Here is a 10,377-nt window from a genome sequence, read left to right on the forward strand (position 1 = left end):
TAAAGTGTTTCCTGATATCTGGAAATATGCACCAGTCCTATTCACCAAAAAGGCAGTATAAATGAATGCCATAACTATCGACCAGTCGTTCTAACAAGCTGTGTAGCAAAGATTTTCAAAAAATGCATCTTTAAACGTGTGTATAAACGTCTTAGAGATAATGAAATACTTAATTAACAATTTGATCCGGTTTCACGCCAGGTGATTCAATGGTAAATCAGTTAACCTACCTGTAATGGCAGTATGATTTTATCGCGGGTGCATTAGATCGCGGTAAGGAAATCAGGGCCTGTATTTTCGAAGCGGTCTTAGCGCTAAGATAGTGGTAAGTTAATGTTAATGTATGGCACTTATGTATGGCACAGGTCTTTGGCGTGACGAGCGGACGCAGTACAGAAATGAAGTGAGTTTGATTTTGAATGGATGGCACTTTCCCTACCAGAGCACATCAGGAATGTCGTTATTAGGACAAGTTGATTTTTTAATCACATGTTTACAGGCAATGTTAAATGCCTGTCGGTCCCTATTTGGAGCTCTGACAGGTAACCTTGTGACTGATTAAACATTCGGTTAGATCACAAGAACGGTTACCTGACACAAATCCTCAATCGATACCAGACACAAATTCTCAATCGGTACAATGCAATTAAAGGCTTAATAATTCTACGTAAATGAACACAGACGTTCTAAAATATATCCAGGTGTCATTTTGAAGACACGGCGGAAAAACTGTTAAAAGCAACACAAGCTCGGATTACCTGAATCCAACCATCTAACCGAAAACTTCCTTCCCTAGCGCGTGACGTTAACTCAACAGGCACGTGACAGAGAAACCTTCCGTAATCGATCGGTAACAAGCAGACGAAAAAAACATGGCGTCTCTCCTCGCTCTCATCTGTACCCTAGCAGTCGTGTCCTACTACCCTGGGGCCACAGCGAAGAACTGCTGTGTCCCCAAACAGTGGGAAGGTTTTCAGGGTGGTTTCGGCGGTGTCGAGGCAGGCGGAGGTCAGGAGGTGCAGGTATGTCCGACAATGTTTGCAATACTTTAATTTGTCAGTGTGCCATCAGGGCTTATTGTGACCAGCAGGCTGTAAAATCCCTAGGCTCATTTTGTTTAAGTGAAAGCAATAAAAACATAACGGACTATACTGTATACAGTTTCTGGAAAGATTCCCGATGAATAAAGAAAATTGCCACAAATTGCTTGCAAATATTTGAAACTACCAGCCCCATACAATAACAACAGACGCTGAGTCTCAGGGCTGGCGAACATTTCGACCGCTGATGTACGACATGCTTCGGGCAATTCCGTAAATATAGTTCAATTTTCAAACAGTGTGTATAGTCTGAACACCGCCCCACCCAACCCATCCACTTACACACTCAAACACACAGGCTCAAACATACACACAAAAATACATTGAAAAAACAATACACAGCCCAGCATTGACTCGAACACACAAACATGTTCTGACACCACACACTGCCGATATACGGGTAGAACTGAGTAATCAAAACACAGCAGGGCTTGGAAATCTAGGCCAAGGTTAAAAAAATGGGGACTCTACTTCTGTTGATCGGAATTGCGAAATTTCCAATGTCATGCCCAAAGTGAATCACGTGAAGACCTGTCGTATTAACAGTTGGGTTGAGATCTGTTGACTGTTGAGGTATTCTTGCGAAATAGCCTCCGCCTGCCTCCAAGTCGGTAAAGATCATCTGTTATCGCCTTACAAAGCTACGACGCTCTGTTACCGTATTACATATTTGTGAAGCTATGTAACTGTATATTCCGTAGGTTTGACGCAGTGCTACCGGGAGTATTACTTGCATGTAAAGCAATGTTACGATATTGCATAGGTGTGAAGCGATGTAACTGTTAAGTAGGCTCAAAACGATGTTACCGTATTGCATGCACGAGAAGTGCGGTTACCGTATTACATACGCGTGAAGCGATGTAACTGAATATTCCATGGGTGTGAAGCGCTGTGTGATACTGTATAACGTAGGTATATGATACAGTATTACATAAATTTGACGTGCTGCTAACATATTATATGTGAAGTACTGTTATACTGTGAAGCGGTGTTACCATATAACATAGGTGTGAAGCGATGTTACCGAATTACATGTGTGTCAAGCGATGTTACCGAATTAGATACGTGGGAAGAGCTGTTACTGTTACGTAGGAGTGAAGTGACGTTACAGTATTACATTGGTGTGAAGTGATGTTACCGTATTACACACGTCTGAAGCGATGTTACTATTTTACATACATGTGAAGCGATTTTCTGTAGAGCATGCGTATCAAGCAGTGTTACCATATTACATATGTGTGAAGCACTGTTACCGTATTACACATGTGTAAAGCACTGTTACTGTGTTACGTAGGTATGAAGCAATGGCCACTACCGCATTACATACATGTGAAGTGCTGTTACTATATTGCATAGGTGTGAAGGGCTGCAACTGTTATGTAGATGTTAATCGATGTCACCATTCTATAGAGGTGTGAAGTTATGCTATCGTGGTACGTAGGTTTGAAGCGATATGTTACCGTACTATGTAGATGTGAAGTACAGTGAAACGATGCTACTATGTAACATAGGCGTGAAGCTATGTTACTTTGTGGCACGGTGTTAAGTGAGTGTGAAGCGATGTGTCCGGTATGTCTAAAGTGTGAAGCATTGTGCCGTATGCCATATGTGTGGAGGGGCAGTGTGTTAGAATGGTGGAGTGGTTACAGCGTTCGCTCGTCACGCACTAGATCCCTGGTTCGGATCTCCACATGGGTACCATGTGTGAAGACTATTTCTGGAGTCCCCCGCCGTGATGTTGGTGGAATATAGCTAAAAGCGGCATAATAACTCATTCTCGTAAAGTTTCACTCAGCGGTGTGGAACAATGCTACCATATTACTTACACACGAAGCACTGTTACCATATTGCCTGGTTATTAAGCATGTTTCCCTACAAGAAGTTACGCTTGCACAGATACCGTATTATATAGTGTAAGGCAATCTTACCATATTCCTGAAACACAAATTCGGTTTCAGATTGTAACCAAGATCGCTTTTGACGCCATCGGGCGTCGGGTATACGCCTTCACCAACAGCACCACAGCGGCAGGACCATCGTCAACAAAGCTGATTCAAGACTACAAAACGGTCAGAGACTCGCCTTGAAATATTCTTGAGTTAACATGACATTACTTACACATTGGCGGTACACTTGAAAAATAAAAGTTAGATTTCTTTTTAAGAACTCCTTGGCACTGACAGTTTGGAAAAATGAGTTGAGCTTTTTGCTTGGACATAAGTTTAACAGAATAAGAATTTTTGTGAATGCTTGGGACTGATAGTTTGGAAATATGACTCTTTGCTTGGACAAGATTTTAACAAATACTTTGAATATAATTTTCTTCAAAAGGCGAACATTTTGTAAACCGAATAATGTGTAGGGGTATGTACAAAACTATCCCATGAACACAGGCTTTTAAACATGGCAGTATACCTAACTCACTCACTCACTCACACACTCTCTTACAGAATACCATGTATGTTATTGATGTGTTGAAAAGGAGGTGTTACAAGATGAAGCCTAGTCAGCCTTTCAACGATGGATGCGTGCCTGGTAGGTTTCCTTCACCATTCCTTCATGCTTTTTGTTCGTTACATTTTTCATTTCTTCAGTTCTTCGTCCTTTTAATATCCTCTTCTTTTTCATTCCTTCACTCCTTCCTTTTTTCTTCCCTCTGTCCTCTTCCATTTGTTTATCCTTCACTTTCTTCAACTTTCATCCTCTTTATTTACCTCTTCATTTATTTATTCCTTTATTTCATCATTCTTACGTTTCTTCATTCTGCTGTTCTCTTCCACCTTTTATCCCTTCTTTTCCTTCATTTCTTCACCCTCTTCATTTCCTTTCGCTATTTATTCCATTAATCCTTCTCCCTTACAACACTGTCCAACCCGAAAACATCATCCTCTTCTGTCCGATCCGAAAACAACATGCTCTTCGGCTCTTCGGTTTTCTTTTTTGTCCGATCCGAAAACACAATCCTCTTCGGTCTCCCGTTTTCCAATCCGAAAACATCATCCTCATCGGTCTTCCAGTCTCTTCAGTCTTCCTTCCTCTATCGTTCCATCAACCACATCATCTAGTTACCCCATTCTTAATCTCGCCTTTAGACGTACTCACAGAGCGACCAACTCGCTCACACAAACGTTCGACCGTGCAGAAAAAGTCCTGGAAGAAGTAAGCCCAAGCATCTGCTCCCCGGCTTGCTGCTGTTGGAATGTTGCTAAGAGCGACGTAAAATCATCCTCACTCACTCTTGTGTTGGTGTATGTTTCAGATGCCGCCAAGCAGGTGTTTGATATGACACTTGGATTAGGAAACGAGGCATTAGAGACAAAGATCTACGAAATGCGACTGCAGCAGGCGTCGACCCGGTTGAACATCTCCATAACTGTCACAGAGAAAGGATGTGTCCCTGTCGGGGAGTATTAGTATTAAACAATACTGTAATAGGTATATTTGTTTTTAAGATAAAACTCAATTGTAATATGAACTTAAAATGTGTAGGAATTCAGACCTGATCTCGTCACCATTCGGCTGGAATAGTGCCGACGTGACGTAAAACACAAGTCAACGCAACTCAACACTTATTTCTGTGTCTGTTCATAGCTTGGAAATGGCATAATTTATTCTGTGCATATTTGAACCTAACAAATTTGAGAAGGATACAACCCCATAACAAACATGTTTCATCTAAAATTCATCTTGTTCCATACAGGTTATTCAAAGCTTCTCAAAAGTTGTTCAGTAATTTTCACAATGATTTCATACACGTGTCTATGGCAGTTTTATGCAAGTTGTTCTGTATTTCAGAACGGAACAAACGATGCAGTCTTCCACCCAGTCCTCAACTACAAGATCTTAGGCCTGTAAATGAGACACTTGCTGTCAGCATAGCAACATAGGACTTTTCATTATCCGCATTTTAATTCGCTTCAAGCTTTTAACCGAATTTAGATGCATCACTGCTGACTGTGACACCTCATTGCAAACTACACATGCTACACAAAAACGTTAAAGAACACATTACGTTTAGTTCAAGAGACTTGCAGACAAAGTATAGTCCCGTAAAAAATGTGTACATTTTGCAAAGGTGTTAGCGAACTGTATATCACATTATTTTCGAATCTCAAAGTGCACTGGAATCTGAATGTGGAATTTTGTGACCTCCGTGTCATGCCTATTTCTTTGTACCTATATATCAGAAATTTTTTAAAGGAAAAAATAAATATTTTTTTTGTACTTTTGTCGTTCTTTTCTATTCAAACTTAGCTGACGTATAGTTATTGTACGACTGTTTTCGGTACTGGTAAGACCCCAGGAACAAGAAATACTCATGACAGACTCAGCGTCCATTGCAATTCTCAGTGATGTCAACCAAGTCAGGAAACCTGACCACCCAATCCCCTTAGTCACCTCTTACGTCTACGACAGACTGGCAGTACTGCAGACAGGCCACCCAATCCCCTTAGTCACCTCTTACGTCTACGATAGACTGGCAGTACTGCAGACAGGCCACCCAATCCCCTTAGTCACCTCTTACGTCTACGATAGACTGGCAGTACTGCAGACAGGCCACCCAATCCCCTTAGTCACCTCTTACGTCTACGACAGACTGGCAGTACTGGAGACAGGCCATACAGATGTAGACTGAAGGTCACTACCTAAAAAGAAGACCGGTATTTACGGCTCTTTCGCTTCAGGAACCGAAACACGGGCTACTGGAGACCAATTCTAACCCAGATATTCGCGGGGTGAAAGGCATTGATCATATTTTGTGAAAAAAGAAACCAGCAGAGGTGATGGACTTAACACATTCGACCAGATGGGTTAACCTGCTGAGTCCACTTTTTTGCTTGTTCAAGGGTTGATAGGTTGGTTGGTTTGGTTTGTTGTATAACGCCACACTCCGCAATTGTCAAACTATATGGCGACCGTCTGACAACAATCGAGTCTGGACCAGACAGTGAGGTGAACAGCTGCATACTGTTACTAACCGGGTATTGGCACTATATGAAAAGGGTGCAACGAGGTCAACACACCAAGTTATTTTCAGGGCGAATTCAACAATGCCAACTTTATGTATCTCATTAAAAATTGCACAAATTTTAAGCCAACACGTTTACCTACGAAATGAGACAAACAGCACAAACTCGAGGCAGGACTTTGGGAGATAGGGTATTCGGGTTGCTCTAAGAACATTAGATGATTTAAATGATTTCTCGATTCCCTACCAAAATCCGTGCTCAAAAGTTATGGAGGTTTGTTTCACAGTACACACACAAACGACTTACTCCAAAACACGTTGAACTGGCTTCTGTCAGCGCACAAATCGCCATTCTTTCGGAGACACTTACACCTCACTGTCATAATGGCATCAGTGCATAAAATAGCATCGGCCCGGCAGTCCGCTGTTTGCTAGTTACATGGCGGGCTTACGCCCTGTGGGCCAATATATTTTCCAAGGATACATATTTGACCATGTCATTGACTGTGGGAAATATTTCGAAAATAATTTACACTTGTGGTAACTAGATGATGTCTGTATAGTTCACGATCCATCAAAATGTAACTTCCGCGGATCAACCTACCCATTTATCAAACACCAAAGTGACTGGACTAGAGAAAACTTTCAGCCTATGAATAGATCTAACGTCGTTCTTTTCTGGTGGCAGTGAATGAATTAAGAGTGACCACCAAGTCATGATTTTATTGAATTTGCTTTCGCACATGTTTAAGTCTACATTGCTGCAAGTAATTCATTAATTACGTTCTTTTAACACCATATCTCAATTTCCTATATTTAATACAGGGCAGGTTACATGTTAAGATGGTCGGCAACACTTTCAGTTATCAGCCCTGTGGGCTTCCTGTCTTTTTCTAAAATATTCCTACACTGATAATGGGTTTACGTACATGAAATACGTTATGAAATATAAATCATAAAATATAAACTAGCAGACAAATGAAACGCCGCCAAAATAAAAAAAAACGACTGTAAGTTGTCAAAATAATTGTCGGTCTCTTTGTAAATAGCTAAAAACACATCGCTCGAACACAGCATGTGTATTCCCAGTGAATACTTGCCCGTTTCGCAATTTATGAAAAAGAAAACGAATTTACATGAATAAAATGGAAACCGTTGACAACGTCACCCGTATCAAATTAGGGTTTAACAGCTGACCAGATTTATTCTCTTGCATCATGTTAATCGAATGACAACCAGGAACATGCCTTGTTTAACACCGGAGCAGACACAAGAGGACCATGGGATGTTGCAAATCCACCATCGGAAGACCTCTCACGCGTCTCCGACAGACTGGCTGTACTGCAGACAGGCCAAAGAGCGGTAGACTGAAGGTCACTACCCAAAAGAAGATCGGTATTTACGGTTGTTTCACTTTAGGAACCGATACAGTGACGTCTCAAGCGCAAACAGCATTGGACATCCAGTCAACAGACAAACTTTGACCAGACGACTGCGACTCTGTGCTGCTCAACCTTTGCAAGGGCATGACGGTGACGTTTTAACACTGACGTGCCAGACTGAGATGAACCAGGACCATGCCACATTGGCGGTACTCAGCGAAACTGGCTATAAGTGAACTTTGGTGACGAAAGCAAGTTCCAGCTCTTCAAGATCTGTCCCCAACTGAGCTCCTTTAGGAATAACTGGGACGTCGGAAATGCCAAAACCAGCCATTGAGGATCGACGCTTTGGGAGCTGCTCTGCGAAAGGAATTACGTCGGATCCCTTATCAAGACGTCAGAAGACTCAGCTACTCAGTTCGACGCCGGGTTGGGCCTGTATCACTGCTAGAGATGGCCACACCCGGCATTCAACAACAAATGCTGCCCAGAAAGCTGTAAATAATCACAGTCGACTCTGCGTTGTGATTGAATACTGGATGTGCACCCCCGTGCCATTCGTGTGATCTTAGATCACGAGAAAAAAGTTGCATTTTTTTTCTTCTAGTTATCCATTAAATACAATTGCTGAATGGTTGATTTTTGCCATATTTAGCTCAAGGTTTGTTTTAGACCAGAAAAATGTTTGGTGGCGTTTCTTTTGGACGCTAGTTTATGTACCTTTTATTCTTGCGGGACCAGTCTTAGATATCTTTTGTTTAAATACAAATGTACAATGTATTGTTCTGTTTCACAAAATACCGAGGAAGTAGGCCTCATACGTTTGGCATTTCACACTGGCCGTGACTAATGCTCTGGGTGAGTTTGTTTTCCGCAAAGTGTTAAATGCCTTAATCACGCCCGATCATCTCTAGCGAGCGTGCTCTTGGGTGTCAAGATGGCCCTTCCACAAAGTCGAGGAAGGAGATTGCGAGAGTGGCGGAAGTTCCTACGTCATTTGACTCGGTGTTTACAACATTTGTGAGTACAGGCCAAAGATATGCGTCCTTGTTTACCGACTCACGCAAATCCGCAATCGTCCCAGTTGTTGTTTTGGTTGATTTGATTGTTTAACAGAAGAGTATTACAGACCCGCACGAGTCATATATGTCATCATGCCTATGACTATAGGCCACTATTACTAGCAAGGAAATGATTTTACAGACATATTTAGAATCAACTGACCAAAACTTGTTGTATTTGTTTGTAAGCACTCACTAAGTGGGTCACTCAAAGGAGCAATGCGTCATTCTCGCTTGGTGCTCTGAGCTGGCACAAGCTGGCACTCGAGTGAAACAAAACGTACGGACCCTCAACTATCACGGTTTTCCTTGGCTAACTATTCATACATTTATTGCAAATCTCAAGAAACAGTTCCCGTTCATCAACATAATGAAACCCAAACCAATAGAGTTGCAGACAATGCCATTTTAAAGGCACTACATCCCACCATACTTTCTAAAAACACATGATGCATTTCTCTCAAGAATACTATCAGTCCTCAAATCATTACGTATTAAACTCTCAATGTTAAATAAAAAAGTTCGAATTGATTAATGCAACGTTGCAATAAATAACCTACCCTCGCGCCCTCTACTGGGCGAACATTATTTTAAGCGAACCCAATAGAGTTATGTCCCTTATAGCGCTGCTTACGAAAATGCTAGTTCGAATTGATTAATGCAACGTTGCAATAAATAAGCTACCCTCGCGCCCTCTACTGGGCGAACATTATTTTAAGCGAACCCAATAGAGTTATGTCCCTTATAGCGCTGCTTACGAAAATGCTAGTTCGAATTGATTAATGCAACGTTGCAATAAACCTACCCTCGCGCCCTCTACTGGGCGAACATTATTTTAAGCGAACCCAAGAGAGTTATGTCCCTTATAGCGCTGCTTACGAAAATGCTATGTACTGCTTGTGTTTGAAACCAATTTGGCAAACACAACACTACATGCGACAGTTTACAATGTACGGAGCAATCGTTACCGTTCAATGTGTCTGTTTAGAAGCTGTTCGCCTCGTAAGTTCCAGTTACTGATAACAGGAGGGCTGAGGGACGCTAAGTCTTTTTTCGCATCAACAGAAAACTAAAGTGAGTGTATATGCCCCCATTATATCAAATACTATTATAGGCCAAAATATCGTCGAAAATGTGTGTCACTGTACCTTTAACATTGAGGGTGAAGTTAATGCTTGTAGTGAGTGAGTGAGTGAGTTTAGTTTTACGCCGCTTTTAGCAATATTCCAGCAGTATCACGGCTAGGGACACCAGAAAATGGGCTTCACACATTGTACCCATGTGGGGAATCGAACCCGGGTCTTCGGCGTGACGAGCGAACGCTTTAACCACTTGGCTACACCACCGCCCCTATTGCTTGTAGCAATATTCCAGCAATATCAAGACGGGGGACACCATGAGAGGACTTCACGTGTTTATGCACATGTAGGAAATCGGACCCGGTCTTCGACGCGACGAGCGAGTTAGTTAATTAAAGATAAGTATTGGTTACATGTCTGCCCTTCATATTTTGTTTCTTTCAGTACATGACTAACTAGTAATAGTGCCCGACTATATCTCATGGGCACCTTATTCTTATTATCGCTTTACGTGTCATATATGCATGGGGAGCAAAACACCAACTAAATGTTTACTGTACATTTCTGTTCTTTGACATTAACATAAAAACCAAACAAATAAGGTGCACATATTAACTCATGAAGCTCAAAGAGTTTCGGGGGAAATGCTCATCAGGGAGTGAGTGAGTGAGTTTAGTTTTACGCCGCACTCAGCAATATTAAAGCTATATGGCGGCGGTTTGTAAATAATCGAGTCTGGACCAGACAATCCAGTAATCAACAACATGAGCATCGATCTGCGCAATT

General features: G+C 41.8%; 1 protein-coding gene across 2 annotated transcripts; it reads left to right on the forward strand.

The window, feature by feature from the left end:
- Positions 1-352: 352 nt before the first annotated feature.
- On the forward strand, positions 353-5,324 carry LOC137259816 (ependymin-related protein 1-like). 2 transcript variants are annotated; one of them, XR_010954713.1, is made up of 5 exons: positions 353-1,022; positions 3,059-3,169; positions 3,551-3,635; positions 4,360-4,565; positions 4,869-5,324. XR_010954713.1 is itself a non-coding variant. In XM_067797433.1 (5 exons), the coding sequence occupies exons 1-4, from the start codon at positions 873-875 to the stop codon at positions 4,512-4,514; spliced, it is 501 nt and encodes a 166-aa protein (XP_067653534.1). In that variant the 5' UTR covers positions 359-872; the 3' UTR covers positions 4,515-4,535; positions 4,896-5,324. The 2 variants fall into 2 exon arrangements, 1 of the variants encoding a protein (XP_067653534.1); XM_067797433.1 differs by having other exon boundaries at positions 359-1,022; positions 4,360-4,535; positions 4,896-5,324.
- Positions 5,325-10,377: the final 5,053 nt, after the last annotated feature.

This window comes from Haliotis asinina, chromosome 13 (assembly GCF_037392515.1).
Source record: "Haliotis asinina isolate JCU_RB_2024 chromosome 13, JCU_Hal_asi_v2, whole genome shotgun sequence".
Taxonomy (NCBI): domain Eukaryota; kingdom Metazoa; phylum Mollusca; class Gastropoda; order Lepetellida; family Haliotidae; genus Haliotis; species Haliotis asinina.

Bases quoted from the DNA above. Each gene is read 5' to 3' on its own strand.
- LOC137259816 (XM_067797433.1), top strand. From the start codon at position 873: ATGGCGTCTCTCCTCGCTCTCATCTGTACCCTAGCAGTCGTGTCCTAC. The intron at 1,023-3,058 runs GTATGTCCGACA...ATTCGGTTTCAG, and splicing joins GCGGAGGTCAGGAGGTGCAG to ATTGTAACCAAGATCGCTTT. The intron at 3,636-4,359 runs GTAGGTTTCCTT...TGTATGTTTCAG, and splicing joins CAACGATGGATGCGTGCCTG to ATGCCGCCAAGCAGGTGTTT.